General features: G+C 42.3%; 1 protein-coding gene across 4 annotated transcripts in view; it reads left to right on the top strand.

The window, feature by feature from the left end:
• The window catches only part of Ddhd1 (DDHD domain containing 1), a 74613-nt gene extending 69545 nt beyond the window's left edge, over positions 1–5068 (top strand). For all 4 annotated transcript variants that reach the window (XM_050162372.1, XM_050162374.1, XM_050162373.1 and 1 more), the window contains one exon: positions 2773–5068. In XM_050162372.1, the coding sequence (XP_050018329.1) occupies positions 2773–2954 (182 nt within the window). In that variant the 3' untranslated portion in view covers positions 2955–5068. The remainder of the gene's footprint in view (positions 1–2772) is intronic.
• Positions 5069–16750: the final 11682 nt, after the last annotated feature.

Here is a 16750-nt window from a genome sequence, read left to right as displayed (position 1 = left end):
CTCAGTCTTCCTTTCCAGCACTCCCAATCTGCCGCTAAGGACTGGTCTTACAGCTTACAGTTCCTTTGCTGACCAATTTCTCGCTCTTCTGTAGTTTCTCTCTCTTTCATCTTTCTCTTACTAATAGTGAATTTTTATCTTTGATGTTAAAAAAATGTGTTCAGGGTTTTCTTTTGTTATTTTATCCACCTTTAATTTTTCGTGCATCTTTTTCAATTATCAAAATCCATATTACTTGATACTCAAAGAGTATAACATACTGGGTCCTTTTTGGCCTCCAGAGCAGAGTTTATATTGACCTAACTCAGTGAACTCCCTCAAGAAGTCACCTAAGGGGGCTGGAGAGATGGCTCAGTGGTTAAGAGCATTGCCTGCTCTTCCAAAGGTTCTGAGCTCGATTCCCGGCAACCACATGGTGGCTCACAACCATCTGGAATGAGGTCTGGTGCCCTCTTCTGGCCTGCAGGCATACACACAGACAGAATATTGTATACATAATAAATAAATAAATATTTTTAAAAAAAAAAAAGAAGTCACCTAAGTATCCCCAGCCACTAGTCATATAGCCTAACACCTCCCCCAAAATAAATAAATAAATAAATAATTTAATTGGGCTGGAGAAATAGCTCAGTCAGAAAAATCCTTGCAAGAGAAACTGAGTTCAAGCCTCAAAGCCCACTCTTTAAAAGCCGGGCATGGTGGTATATGTTTGTACCTGCAGTTCTGAGTGGGCAGAGATGGCTGAATCCCTGGCCCTCACTGGCCTGCCAGCCTGGCCTAGTTAACATGCTCCAAGCCGATGAGAGATGCTGTCTGAAGAAGCAGACAAAAAAGGCCAGCACTTAAGGAAGGACGCCCAAAGTTGTCACTCGGCCTGGGTGTACACAGACACACACACACACACCTACGTTCAACCACAGCTGCTTTCTCAGCTTTATTCTCTCCACCTGCTCAGGAACAAGGGTCTGTTTGTTTTGAACAGATTTTACATTTAGGTATTTGAAGCATAGAAAAAGAAGAAAAGGTAATTTTCCCTTTTCCTTTCCCCATGATCCCAGAAAGTTAGAAAAACTAGGAGAGTCCATCTCCTGTGTTGTCCCTCCAAGTCTCAGCGTGACAGAATTGAGGCAGCAGGGCCACCTGTGCGTCCGAACCTGTCTTGGCCAAGAGCATATTGTACAGCATTACAAAGTGCTACTGCCATGTAGCTCCTCTTTCCTTTGGAGATTCTGTACAAAAGGAAGCGAGGAGAACAACCCAGACCCACTCCATTTCATCCCTGATCTTCCCTGGTCTTTCCACAAAGCCAGCAAGGTGTGCAGGAACTGCACTGAGGACCAAAGGAAGTTTGAGACAGAGCACATTTGTGAAGGAAAGCTGGCTGCCTAATTTGCATTTTGATTGCTCTAACCCAAGCCCAGAGATAAACAGAAAAGCACAGATGGAGCCAGTCTAGGTAACATCATAGCTGATGTTTGCAGAGGTGACAAGGATGACAAGGGCCATAATAAATAGATAACACTTTATGAAAGCAGCATTTTAGGACAGTGGTTGCACATTAAGAATTAATTTCAGGCTGGGTGGTGGTGGTGCACACCTTTAATTCAAGCACTCAGGAGACAGAGGTAGGTGGATCTCTGAGAGTTCGAGGCCAGCCTGGTCTACAGAGCAAGGGTCAGGACAGCCAGGGCTATACAGAGAAATCTTGTCACAAAAACAAACACAAAAAAAGAATTAATTTCAGGACCTTAAAATCAAAGTGGAGCCAAGTAATTCCTAATGCAAGGAAAATGAGCCTTTGATTTGAAAACATTGTGCAGAGGTTTGGACTAAGCAGGAGCATGCAGCAGCATTTGAGGTTGAGTCCTCCCAGATTACACACTTGCCACTTTTCTGTCTTTGTGACCCACTTCATCTTGACTCCTCGTATCATGTTTGAGAATTCAGTTTTCTCATCTTCATATTCTGGTCTGGTGTGAGTGACTGTGCTTACAAATCTCGTGAAGGCCCATGGAGTACAAAAATAAAGGATTGGAGCATTCTTAACTAAATCCATATGGATTTCGGCTATTTCTGACTTATTATGGATTAATTTTATTTTAATTAAGTGAAAAATTTGGGTTAAAAACTTTGTGAAAGTTCTATGTGGGTGTTTCCTGCAAGTGTTTATAGCCTGGAAGGCATTCCACCTCAGAGGTCCATTATGTTAGCCCGTTAGGAGAGCCTAGGGCTCTTCGGTTGTTTTCCAGTTTTGCGAGGACAGTTTAACTTTTCCCACCAAAGTGGGTTCATTTGAGTACTTGAATGTCACAGCACAGGCTAGACCCCACTAAATGCCGTAGTCTGAACTGTGTGGCAGCTGCTCTAAGGAATCCAGCCTACAGGGGCAGGACACTGTGGAGCTGTGAAATAATAGTAGTTAACTTTAGAAGACATCTCAGTGGTTGCTGTGGAGCGTATCCCCATAGAAACGTGTGTTCTGTGGGGCCTCCCCATTTCTCCGGGGATGCAAGAAGGACTTCAAGGAAGGGAGATAGAAATAGTCCTCCAACTCCAGAAGTATGCCATGGTAACAAGTGGGTGTGTGTCTGTTTCCTCATTATTCCTTGCTGACCTGGGCAGTGGAGCAGAACCCCATAGAACCCTGACCGCTTTGACTCTTACTGCCTCATGATTTAGAGTAGAGGGTGACAATTTAGAAATCGTTTCCACCCAGCCGTCCCCAGGCTTCCTCAGACACTTGGTAATCTTATCTAACTCTTGTCTTTTCAGTGGAGCTGGAGCACAGGATTGACTTTGAACTCCGAGAAGGCCTTGTGGAGAACCGCTACTGGTCAGCCGTCACGTCGCACACTGCCTACTGGTCATCCTTGGACGTTGCTCTTTTTCTTTTAACATTCATGTACAAGCACGAGCGTGGTAACGACACGAAGCCCAGCCTGGATCCAGTCTGAACTCTTGAAGGATATAAATGGACCAATACTTTTTTTTTTTCTGTTAAAATATGTCAAGATATGGAGAGTTGAAGGTTCCAGGTTTTTTTAGGGCAAGAAATACTTTAATTTAAAAGCACTTTATTTGAACAAAAACACATTTTCAGTTCTAAAGAAATTATTTACTGTTTCTGTAATTTTGATTGTGAGTCTAGCAAAGCCCCTGCAGAGAATCAGCAGGCGTGGAAGTGTGGAGGGCTCAGGTGAACTGCAGGGAAGCAGCCATAGCAGCCCAGCTCTCCAGAAGGAGTCTGATACAATGTATTGACCTACAGATGTTGTAACTCTAAGGTGGTCAGAGTTGAGTACATTCTGTGTGAAGACCACAGGGTGGCATCATGGGGTTGATTTTGTGAAGGCTTCCATGTCCACAGTTACTTTGAAAGAAGAATATAACAAATTTAAAATGTTCTAAATTTAACTTGTTTTTTAAAAAAACAACTAATGCTAAAAAGCAATATTTTAACTACTGTACTTATAATTTATTACCTCTAGTTATTTCAGCATATGAAACATTACATTTTTAATGTTTCTTTTGAGCCACATTTATTTTGTATCATGTTGAGGCCCTTTCTTCTCAATCCCCCTTTGTCCCTTTAGATGACCAGATGATGCTGTGGCATACTTCCAGGTTTTGGGGGCTTTTGTTTGTTTTTGTTTTGTTTTTCATGAAAAACATGGTTTTACACAATACTAGTTCAATTTTTTTTCTTAATTTTTTTTTTTATGATGTCACATGTACCTCAGAGAAAGCTGAGAGTTTCAACACAGGGACTCCACATTGGGTATACTGCATTGGCTCTGTTAGAAAACACCTTTGGGCTAGAGCGTGTGATGACTTGAAATATGTAAAACCTGTGTGCCAAACAGCTAACATGTGAAGGGATGTAATGCCACCATCATTAATATTTAGCGCTCTAGAGAAAACATGGAGACTTGGGCACAGGAAGCGACAGGTTTCCACAGTGCTTTTCATCTGGTGTGCGTTCTGTGCTCTGTGTAGATGCTCCCTGAGGTAAGTAACACATGTTACCAAGTCGCATGTTTACATACTGAGGCACCAGTGTTTGAAGTGCCTTGCATTAGGTTGCACCACAAATTGAGAGAGTTTGGATGAAAGGCAGACAGACCATCTCCTTTTCTGTGCTCACGCGTGACCCTGAACAGTCTGCAGATGTGAGTGAGCTGGAGAATAACAGCCCAGTGTCACCTACAGATAGGTTCTGGACTCACTGAAGGCGGCAGTAGCTGTTCTCACTATGGCCAACACTTGCTTCTGGGTAGCTCTCCCTGGGCTCCACACAAGGTGCTGTCTTCCTCCTGTGTAAGGAAGGGATTTGTAGCTGCAGGGAACAGAGCCAGTCAACCCACATCTGCCCTGCTCTTTCCTCTGTAGCGTGGCAGAGCCCGCGACTTTCTGTGGCTGTTACTCCTCGCCCTTAGTGCTGTCGGCTCATTGCTCAGCATGCAGCACTTACTTCTAGTGTTTAAGGATGCCGGGGCCACGTGACCAAGAGGCTTTTGATGACTGTCAGGGGAGCTGGGGCGTCGTCTTTTGAGTTTGGAGGTTGCTGTGAACTCAGGTCATTTTCATTGCCTATTTATTTAGCAGGTCTCATCTAATTCTCAGGAATGCCGAACCCGTGTCTTCTGACCGTTGATAAAGGTGGGTGAGTGCATCGAGTGTCAATGAAAGGAGTAAGTCTGCTTCTCCTCACATCTCAGAGCTGTTGGGTTTCACGGCTGGAGTTTATGTCAACTCCGGGAGATAGCAGGGTTCAAACCACTCCTTCAGTGAAGAACAGATGTTCTGCATCTCTGGACAGCTGTTTCCAGTTCATCATTTCATCAACATTGATGCCGATTTTGGTTTTATAGTTCTTGTCTTTCCATGTCTGCATGTAATCATGGGATATGTTGGTGTATACTAAAGAAATATACCAAGTATGTGTAATTCTGACTTGATTTAGAAGCTAAGTCAATTATCAAGTAACAGTTCACAGTTTTACTCCAGCAAGTACTAAACTGGCCCCTAAAAGTCCTGATTTTGATACTAATTAAAATTCTATTCTCTACCCTGTGTTCATGCTGAGTCTCTTGAGTATTGATCACACCAACATTAACTCAGGTTGGATAAGGAGACTATTTGGAGTTAAATCCTATTTTTCCTTTAAAATTGGCCTTCCTAAGGCTTTTTAGTCATAGCTTTAGCAGTAATTGCACTTTACTTATAATCTGATTTTAACTGCATTTTAGAATATAATTTCAAAATAATGCTGGCTTTCCAAGCCTTGAGAATCTTGACTTCACTCTCTGTCAGAAACTTAGCTTTGGGGCTGAAGTGATGGCTCAGTGGGTAAGAGCACTGGCTGCTCCCCCGGAGAACTTAGTCCAACTTGGAGCATGCACATGGCAGCTCCCAGCTGTCTGTAACTCCAGCTGCAGGGGATCTAGCAACATCACACAGACATACATGCAGGCGAACACTGGTGCACACAAAGTAAAAATGAATAGATTTTTTTTTTAATTTAAAAAAGGTTAGTGTTTGTGCTTGCTTCAAAGGCCTCAGACCCAGAAACCCTCATCAGTCTCTTTGTCTGTGCTGTACCCTTATTGACAAAACCACCCTTAACTGTAAAGCATTTACCACCGCCGCCAAACAGAGTGTGGTAGTGTGCCTCTGTAATCCTAACACATGGGAAGCTGAGGCAGAGTGGTTGCTATGAGTTTGAGGTTAGCCTGGGCTAAAGGCGGGGTAGAGGTGTAACTCAGCGTACTGGATTTCACCCCATCGGCACACAAACCCAGAGCACACTTGGGAGGTAGAGGCGAGGACGATCTTGTTTCGGTCGTCCTCTGCTGCACGGGGAGTCTGAAGCAAAGCTGAGCTGCTCTACACAAACCAGTGCCGTGGCAAAGAAATCGTGAGCCAGTGGGATGGCTGCCAAGCCTAATGGCCTGAGTTCAGTTCCCAGAACCCACATGGTGGGAGGTCCGACTCCCGTAGGACACTAATGTCCTAGTCTGTACATGCCCTCACACATGCCTACACACTTGAAATGTTTAAAATGAGTGCCGCGTCAGCTGCTACGACACTGCCACTACAGCAGTGACACCTAAGCCCCTCAAGTGGCGTCAGACCAAGCAGCTGTTACTGGCACACCTGTTGAAGGTAAGTAGTTGACCCTCCTCGTCAGTTCTAATGAGTAAGACATTTCAAAACTTGAAAAACTGACCAAAAGATGTTTAAAATATTTTTGAATCTTACCATATTTACAGGCCAAAGAATGATGAGATATTAATAACTGAAAAAAAAAACACCAAACTGAGTATGGATTGGTTGTGATTTGTTTGTTCCCATTTTGTATCTCATCCCTGCTCTGTTGCCATCTGACCCCTGGCTTCTGCCAGGAACTGTTGGAACTCAGGCTGAACTTGAACCACAAAACTCACATAAGAGAACACAGCCCCTAAGAAAACCTTGGTATTGTGACGGCGGCAACCTGAGCGTGTGTACATCTTGTCTTGATTCTCTGTGGAGATTTTCAAAGAACCCTCGAGTTTCACAGTTTGCCTACAATTTGTTAAAATTACTTTGGATTTGTTTTATGTCTACAAGTGTTTTGCCTGCATGTGCAAAACCACCACTTGTGTGCCTGGTGCCAGCAGAGATCAGAAGAGGGTGCTGAGTCCCCTGGAACTGTGAGCCACCATGTAAGTGCTGGAACCTGAAGCCAGGTCCTCTGTTCACCACTCTGCCTCCTCTCCAGCATCCCCACCCCCAGACTGTATAGATTTGAGTCATCTGGTCCAAGCCTGTCAGTTTCACACATAGCAGCAGAAGTCATGAAGAGCAGAGACGGCAAGCATGACAGGAGACAGTGCAGTGCCCAGCGAGCCAGGGAAGTGGTGCGGTCTCCAAGGAAAGATTCATCGAGTGCTGAAGCCAGAGCAGTTATAAAGATCGGTTTTCCAAAGCATGGGCTGTGAATGTCATACCAGAAAATCAGTGAGACGTGACAAATTTAAAAGTTTCTTCAAGCCTGGATGGTGACAGCTGCCTTTAGTCACAGCTCTAGGAAAGCAGAGGCAGGTGGAGGCTGCAGACATGGCTGACACCGCTTGTTCCTGTCACAAGTGATTCCTTCATCCTATAGCTTCACCCTCACCTGGAACCTTTATCTTACAAGCAGTGTTTCCATCCTGCGCAAGGAGTAGAACCTCCTGTCCTGTGCTATTTTGTACCAGTCTGCCTGTTTCAAAAGTAAAACATTGACAGTGTGTTAGGTAGTTGCACTGGCTTGGCTTGGCTTACCTTGGCTTTGGCTCTGAGTACATGTCTCCACCCCCGTTGTTTGTGATCCTGTCACTGTGAGCAGCTTCTACACAGCATTACCTAGGAGGTAACGGCTCAGGGAAGAGCCAGCTGTGCTACCTCAGCCTAAACACACTGTGTTCAGTATGAAATCTTTCCAGAACTTCGATCCTACAATGGTTCAGTCCTCTAACATGCATTTTCTACATATAATGTTCTTTGTATATGTGTGTGTACATTACTAATGTTTCTCACTTACATAGAAGCCTCTAAGGACTCTACAAATTTTAAATTAGAAGTTGTCAAGAGGAACCGTGGCAGGCTTGATGACTGTGTGGGTAAAGGCCTTTTCTGCCACCTTGACTACCTGAGTTGTACTGCCCAGAACACACATGAAGGAGGGCACTGACCTCCTGCAAGTTGTCCTTTGATTTCCATGCTTGAGCTGTAGCCTGTCACGTGTGTGAACGGATACCCACACACTCATGCACCAAGTTTAAAAATGTGGCGGGAAAAGGAACCAGAATTCTTTTTATTTAGACCATGTTTTACTTTCCTCTGAGAAGCTCTATACAGTAAGGTTGCAATTTATCTGAGATTTGTTGAGTTTGCAACATACTATCTACACATACAGAAGGCATCTCCCAAGATTCAAAGACACAGTACAGTCATGTTTGCAAAAAGTATTCTCCATTGTGCTGGTTGATTTTTGTCCACTTGACACAGGCTAAAGTCATTGGGAAGAGGGGACCTCACTTGAGAAAATGCCTCCATCTGATTGGTTGAGATGGGTTGGAAAAGCATGAAGTCTATGCTGCTGTTTTCCTGAAATTGGAGATGCTGTCAGGACTCACCTGCCTTTGTCTAGCCTGTTTTAATAGTTTCTTTTTGCTCGTGGTCTTACCTCACCTGTCTTTAACTTCTCATGTTTGGGCACCTAGTAGATCCCATAGTATCTCCATCATAGTGGGAATAACAGGAGTGCGATAAGCAACCCCAGCACACAATCTCTGCCCTGTGCTCAGGAGAGTCGTGACTTTGGCAACATTCTCCATCTTCAGCAAACCCGTGAGCCATCAGATTGAACAGCTGTCTCCTTCACAGCTCATCTTTATCCTTTTACTAGCCAGATTGGGCGGTCTTGTCTTTGCCTCAATGGTTAAATATTTCATATGCCTTTGATTTGCTTAGAACTTGCTCCTGGGTTTTTACTTTTGGCCTTTGTCCTCCTTTTTGGTTGCACTAAACAAGGGAAGCATTCATCACTCCACACTGTCCAGATTCTTGTGTAGTGCTCAAGTTTAGAACATAGGGCCTTTTGTTGCAGAGGGGTAAAATGAGCTAAAGAATGTTCTTAAGCATGTCTACCACATTGCTGCAGAAAGTTTTTAAAAACTTTCAATTAGCCCTTCGGTGCATGTGTCCCTGAGAAAGTATTGCTGAAGCAAGAAGATGAATACAATAATTGTTTTGAATTTTTTTAAATTGTCATTCAAAAAAATCCCTCATTAGTGTGCCAGCACATACTTGAGTCCTAAGAAGTCCAGTAACTAAGGCAGGCTCTCAGCTCTTCCATGGTAACTGAACCAGGTCATGGAGGAAGGTACCCAGTTTACGAAGTTTTGTCTGAATTTTATGGAGTGGCCATTTGCCAGAGAAAACTTTTCAGTCCATTGGCTTGTTAAAGAGAAAGATCCCCGGCAAGAACTCCAGCATGTCCAGGTATACAACTGGACACTCCCCTCTCCCCCAGAGGCCCTCTTCCTCCTCCTACTTTCTTGCCAAAACCTCCAACCCAGTAGAGAGCTGACAGCTGCAGTATGTCTGAAGATGACCATCCCAAAGCCTTTGGACACACAGTGGAAGCAGTGTCACATTCAAGAAGTCACTAACCCAAGCACTGTGCTCAGCAAATTTCCAGGCTGCAAAACCAAGAACAGAATATCCGGGAAGAGAGCCAAAACCTTGGATGCCATTGTGCAATGTTGAGGCCAGCTGACAAGAACTCTGGAGTATTGACTGAACTCATAATAGGGCTACAACCCACCACGTATGAAATGACTACAGATTGCTTGTGTGTGACTAGCTTTTTCTTTCAGTAGGAAGTTTTAACCCTTGATGGATTTTTTAATTTGCATAAAATCTACTTTTACAATATTACCAAATAGGCATAAAACTGAACTAGGATTTTCTGTGGTATTTTAAGTTAATATTAGCCCTCTCTGCCATGATTAGTTCCTAGAAGATACTGAATAATAAAGCATTATTATAATCATAAAGATATGACTCAAAAGATACAAAGAAGAAACTGGAAGCTTTTGTTGCTAAGTCTTAGCCAGTGATTATCTGCCTGAATTATTAGTGGGATGCTGTCCCAATAAAAATAGATCGATTGGTTTGAACTCAAGCTCTTCTTCAAATCATAGTTTTATAAAGATAAACAAGAGGCTGGAGAGATTACTCAGCAGTTAAGAACATTGATTCTACCTCCAGAGGACCTAGGTTTGATTCCCAGCACCCACACGGTTGCTTACAACCATGTGTAACTCCAGTCCCAGAGGATCCAGTCCCCTCTTCTGGCTCCTAGGGGTACAAGGCACTCATGTGGTACACAGTCATACATGCAGGAAAATGACCAAACAAAATAAGAAAAGTCAGGAAACCAGGGTGTCTTTGCCCTCTGACCCAGAAATTCTATTTTCTATAAAGTTCAAATATTCTCAGATCCTTCAGATATTCTCCTCCATGCAAAGTGACCAGTGTAGAAAGTAAAATTTTTGGTGCTCACAATTTAAACCAATGTAAATATCTATTAATTAGCATTAGATAAGTGGTCAGGCAGTAATCCAGCACTCAATAGGCAGAGGTAGACAGATCTCTGAGTTCGAGACCAGCCAGGTCTACAGAACAAGTTTCAGGACAGTCAAGGCTTCAGAGAAACCCTATCTCCAAAAAACAAACAAAAAAAAAGTGATGGTACTTAATTCATTAAGTCAGATAATTATAGTGTGCCACTTAAAAGGGGGAGCAGTCCTCTCCATACCCCGCAGGATAATCACTAAGCCACGTGTTTATACAGAAAACTGAAATATGCAAGAGCATATAGAGACTTCATAACATTTTTAGAATATATGCCATTTGTTGGAAAGAGGGGAGGTAGTAAAAAATACCCTAGATTGATTAAAGGTGAAATTCTCCAAATTGTGAGGTGATGACCAGAAATAAGCACCAGCTAAGCTTCTCTGAGGGAGAGCTACAAAGACTCAATTCCTTCAGAGAATTTGAAAGAAGGTGATCGAGCTGGCATCTGGGTTGTATCTTCCTGCACTCAAGCCCCCGCACCCCACAGCCTTATCAATACCATTGAGCACACATCCTGCTGAAGCACAAAAGTGGGTGGTCCTCTTCCCCCAACAAGGAACTTCCAGAGGTTTAAGCTAACCCAGTCACCAAGTCTTTATCGGTAAATTGGGCTTTGTCATTTCTCTTTTAGTGGGATGACATCTCTCCAGCCCTTCAGCACCTGGACTCTGGCAGTCCTCTTACCTCCCAAGCATCTAAACATCACAGCACGTGCACCGCACTTAGCGTAAAACCTGCAGTCTGCCTCCATCAAAGGCCTTCCTAAGTTCTTTTCCTAAAGAACGTTGTGAGCATTTACTCATTATACTCTTCCAATGCTTTTGTTTAGCTCATCTATGAATCACTTTGTTGACTTCTCCATCTCTTGGTCTGTGTTCTTTTTGTTGGGATACAGAATGAAAGAGATGCTTATTTTGATCATTCTGTTGCTGGTCAAACCTTGGTTTTATTGACCAGCCTTTGGGTCACCAAAAGTCAGGCATAGATTATAGTGTCCCCTATAGAGGTAACACAATGGGAAGCTAGCCTAGTTCTCTGCACCAAGAAGATACTTTGGAACACTGGAAGCATCACCAAAACAGATCTTACTACAATATCCTGTTTCCTCAGTGTCCCCATGTTCCTAATCACCTTGATGGCCTTGATGTTGCAAAGCAGTCAGTTCCATCCTTTGTTGAACCAATTCCATTGCCCTCCTAGATGATGGAGAGGGAAAAGTCCTGAGAAAGCCAAGCTTTCTTCCTCCGTCCATGTGAACCCCACCTTCACAGCCCACAGCTCCTCTAGCCTCAGACTGCAGATACATGTCAGAGGAGAATGGCTTAACCCTATTCACTTGCCACAACAAAAACAAGAGACAAAAGTTGATCTGGTTAATATGCCATTAGTAGTCAGACCCTGGCTGCAGAGTTACTGTTCCGCCCTCGTTAGCTTGAATAGATGCTCTTGTTTAAGTCCAAATCCTGCCAGGACTCAACCCCAGATTGGATTTCCCAGGGAGTGTCTTGGTTATTGGTGCACTGCCAAGGAATGTTAAAGGTTAGAGGCCTCCCTTTGCCTACAACATTCCCCAGTTCTTGATGCTGGTGGACTCCGAGAGTTGTAGCAAAAGGGTTTAATTACCTTAGAGTTTGATTTCTTATAAATGCAAAATATCCTTCATTTCTGGTCACATTCCACATAGAAGAGAGAGGAAAGAGTCATAGGTGACATATGCAAACTGTCCAAAAGACATGTTGTCATCTGTGATGGGTAGAGCACGTTCCTGGCATGTGTGTAGCTTTGGATTCAGTCTTCAGCACCATAGAAGAAAAAGGGAAAACAAAGCAAAACCCAGGTCTTCCCACTAGCCAGAGGAAACACCTCTCACCTTTTCAGCCAATGGTTGACATACGTGGGATTGAACCCAGGACTTTTACACACGCTAGGTGAGTGCTCTCCTGCTGAGCCTCATCCCCAATCTTTTCCCCCTAACTTTTTGCTTCATTTTGAGACAGCCTCACCTCTTTCCATGTCCTCCGTCATAGCTGGATTGTCCCATGAGACCCAAACCACTTCATTGCTTTTTTTTAATTAAAATTTTTTTCATCCAATATATCCCAATTAGAGTTTCCCCTCCAACTCAGCTCCTTTTCAACTCCTTTCCTATCAAAATCTGCATGCTTTCTCTCTCATTAGAAAAGAAATAGGCATCTAAAACGGGGAAAAAAGGTATAGGACAAAAAAATACTGAAGAAAAAGAGCCAAAGAGAAAGTATAATAACCTCAGAGGCACACATGTTCCTGGAATCTCATAGATACAGAGACACAGGTATTCTAGGAATTTCATAGACACAGAGACACACATGTTTCCAGAATCTCTTAGACACAGAGACACACGTGTTCTAGGAATCTCATAGACAGAAACATACATGTTCTAGGAATCTCATAAGACACAGAGACACACATGTTGAGGAATCTCATCAAATTGTAAAACCAGATGCCAGAATATACACACAAAGGGCCTGTTAGGTTAAAAAAAAAAGTTCGTGTGGTGGTACATGCCTCAGGTCTCATCACTTAGGAGGCAGAGGCAGGCAGATCTCTGAGTTTGAGGACAGTCTGGTCTCCAAAGCAAGTTCCAGGATAACCAGAGCTACACAGAGAAACCCTGTCCAAAAAAAAAAAAAACCTGCCAAAATATTGTAAGACAAATGTACTGGGCTTTTTTCTTTTGAGCCACCAACAGCTTCCAAATCATGACACAGAGACTTGTTTTTTGAATGCTCAGCCTAACCTAGGCTCATTTCTGGCTAGTATTTTAAATGAACCTGTTTCTCTTTACCTTTTGCCTCAGGGCTTACTACTTTTCTTCTGTATGTCTTACCCTCACTGCTTCTCATGTCTAGCTGGCTGGGGCTGCCTGGCTTCTGACCCCCATTTCTCTTTTTGCTCCAGCCTAGATTTCTCCTCCTATTTATTCTCTGTGCTTACCAGCCCCACCTATTCCTTCTCCTGCCTAGCTATTGGCCATTCAGCTTTTTATTAGACCAAGTGCCTTAGGCAGGCAAGGTGAAACATGACACATCCTCACATCAATAAATAAATACAGCATAAACAAATGTAACATCTCTGCAGATGTGTCACATTTGTTTGTTCTGTAGAATCTTGCTATTGCCTGGTTGAAATATTCCATGACAAAGTACCTACAAAGATGCCATTGAGTTCATATTGTGTTGGCCATGGGGCTTTCCCTCAAGGCTGATTCATATCCCCAGTGAGATTCCATTGAAGAAAACTAAGCAGGTGGCTATCCGCTGGAAAGAGCTTCTGGGTTAGGGATATAGGGATGGGGCTTGTGTCCACTTCTCTCAGCACTGGGGCCCCATCTGGTGCAGACCTATGCAGGTCCTGTGCGTTCATATGTGTATCAGTTGTACTGTGTTTAGAAGACCTTGTTTCCTTGATGTCCTCCATCCCCTCCTGCTCCTTGCCTAGTTTATGCTGCTTCCACAGGATTCCTGATCCCTTGAAGATTAGATTTGATAGACATCCCATTTAGGGTTGAGTGTCCCGAGAAGTTCTCTTTATAAGATTGTCTATCGCTTTTGGGATAATTGCTATTAATTTCTCCCAAAAATTAACACAAGCTCTTTGCCCTGGTTCATTGTCTTCCCATAACTTTTTTATTTCTTTATCAGTAGTGAAAGGCACTATAATCTCTGTTGGGTCTATACCTGCTAATCGATTAAGTCTCAGTTTACCTCTTATAACTAATTTAGAGACTTTTACATAAGTTTTTAATTTTTTACTTGATTTATGTGCTAAAAAGATCCATTTTAAGATAATATCATCCCTCTGCATTAAAATTCCTGTGGGAGAAATTTTGGAAGGCAATATGACTAGAATACAATTAAGATTTGGATTTACCCTATCCACATGTGCCTCCTGTAATTTTTCCTCAACAATTATCAATTCCTTTTTTGCTTCAGCTGTTAATTTTTTGGGACTATTTAAGTATCACCATCTAAAATTTTGTTTAAATGAATTATTAAATCAGGTGTTATCCTGTCCAGTCATAGACTGGAAATATTTCCTACCAATCTTTGAAAGTCATTAAGAGTTTGCAACCGGTCTTTCCTAATTTGTGCCTTTTGTGTTCTAATTTTTGTAAACCTATTCTGTAACCTAGGTAATAAACAGAATCTCCTCTTTTAATCTTTTCAGGAGCAATTTATAACCCCCGTTTAGGCAAAACTAACTTAATTCTTTAAACATTCTTTCTAAAGTATCTACATTTGAATTGGATAACAAAATGTCATCCATGTAATGGTAGATTATAGCCTTAGGAAGTTGATTACCTATTATTTCCAATGACGGATTTACAAAGTATTGTCACAGAATGGGACTATTGAGCATTCCCTGTGGGAGGACGGTTCATTGATACCTCCTAGTAGGCAGAGAATTATAAGTAGACACTGTGAAGGCAATTTTTTCTCTATCCTTTTCTTGTAAAAGTATAGTGAAGAAATAATCCTTTAAATCAATAACTATGAGAGGCCATCCCTTTGGTAACAGAGAAGGCAGAGGAATTCCAGATTGTAGAGGGCCCATAGGTTGAATAACCTTGTTGATAGGTCTAATATCTGTCACAATTTTCCATTTTCTAGATTTCTTTTTAACAACAAATACAGGAGAATTCCAAGGGCTGGTAGATTTTTCAATAGAGTATCTAGTTGTTCTTGTACCAGCTGTTCTAAAGCCTGCAGCTTTTTTTCTGTTAAAGGCCATTGTTTAATGGTTTCTCAGTTAACCATTTTTAAAGGCAGGGTTGTTAGTACCTCTGAAAGTTTGTCAATTGTTTTGTGTTCTTGTACAGCCTGAATGGCTGGTAACTTTTGACTATAATATCTTTTGATATCTTCCCCAGAAACATAAGTTTTTGGGACTGCAGGAATGTTAATCTGGGTATTTTTTTGCTGCAATAGGTCACAACCCCACAAATTTACTGCAATATTAGCTAAATATGGTCTCAGCCTCCATCTCTGTCCTTTTGCCCCTATGTATCTGAGCCATCTTGTGCTTTGTTTCACTTGAGATAGGGTTCCAATTCCTAGGAACTGAACATCTACCTCTTGAAGAGGCCAATTTTGATGCCAAGATTCTGGGGTAATGATGCTTACATCCGCACCTGTGTCTAATAAGCCTTCAATAAAGATGGCATTTACAACACACACTCTTAGCTTAGGTCTTTGATCGTTTGTAGAAGTCTGCCAGCATATACATTTCCTATGTCCTACTGGAGTGCTTGATCTATCCTCCACATTTATTCCATCATCCAGACCAGTATGATTTTTTACAGTAGGCATTGGATTTTTTAATTTCCCTGGAGAGAAGCGTTCTCCACAGTAACTGGGAATGATTGGACCACGTTCCTCATAAGGGCCTGCGAGAGTCCTCCTCCCCCCAAGGAGTTTCCCAATGGTATCGGGTTGCCTTGTCTGTCTTTTGTTGATCTGCATTCATTGGTTCAGTGTCAACCTTTGCCACACTTCCTTCATGTATCTGAAGCCTGGCTCCTCCTATTCCTGCCATTCTCAGAGAAGACATTATTCCTAGGAATTCCTTGTCTAAAATCCCTTCTCAGAGTCCTGCTCTACAACAATTAAAACATTTGGTATTTTGATGTCTCCTCATTCCATTGGAAATTGCTTCTCCTACCCACACTTCCATATAGTCAAGTGTCTCAACATTCATTGTATGCAAGACCCATTCATCCATTGGTGCTGATCTGACCTTTAAAAACCCAAGGATCTTTTTGCCTTCCAAGTTGGCATTCTCAAAAGCCAAAAATTCAATTAGTACAAATCTAGCTTCAGGGTCTGTTACCCCTATTTGTACAGCCTTAGTTAGTCTTTGTAAAAAGTCACTAAAAGGTTCTATCTGACCCTGTTTAACCCTAAAATGTAATTCAACTCTCTTTCCTGTTCCTGAATCCTGTCCCAAGCCTTTTAAAGCTGCTGTGATACATAGGGACAAGGTGTGGTCATCATAAAGAGCTTGATCCATTTTCTAGGACTGCTGAGATTAACTGAATTCAGTCTTGTGGCATTGCTTTGTTACTACTTGAAGCCCATGTTTTAACCATTTTCCTAACAAAGGACAAATGTATTCCATAAGCTACAATTGCTTGTTTAATTTTCTTTAGATCAGTCATACATATGGGCTCCATGTATATTCTTTGACTACCTTAGGGTATTTGGTGCCAGATGCTCTTTCTGATGATATCACTGGAAAAGCAGGTATAACTCTGGGCAAGTTATCCCAGAGTTTGGTATGTACTGATGAGGCTACATTTTGTCTTTGTACCTTTTGTCCTTGGTCATCAAATTTGATAAATTCCTCAATCTTTTCAAATTTTTTTACCACTGCCTTTTGCAGAGTCTAGATCTTCTGTCCAGTGTTCTGTTCCAATGCCCTCACTGAGGAATGCAACGTGTGAAGTCTGTCCAGTAGAGATAATGTCTCATCCTTGGACATCATCTTCATAGCATGCATATTACCTTCCTGGAGAGACGTTCTATCAATCAGTCTATCATAA

The sequence above is a fragment of the Alexandromys fortis genome, unplaced genomic scaffold, assembly GCF_014885135.2.
Source record: "Alexandromys fortis isolate MF-2015 unplaced genomic scaffold, M_Fortis_MF-2015_v1.1 scaffold_130, whole genome shotgun sequence".
Taxonomy (NCBI): Eukaryota; Metazoa; Chordata; class Mammalia; order Rodentia; family Cricetidae; genus Alexandromys; species Alexandromys fortis.
The sequence above is the reverse complement of the archived record's forward strand: the minus strand, read 5'-3'. Positions and strand labels throughout refer to the sequence as shown.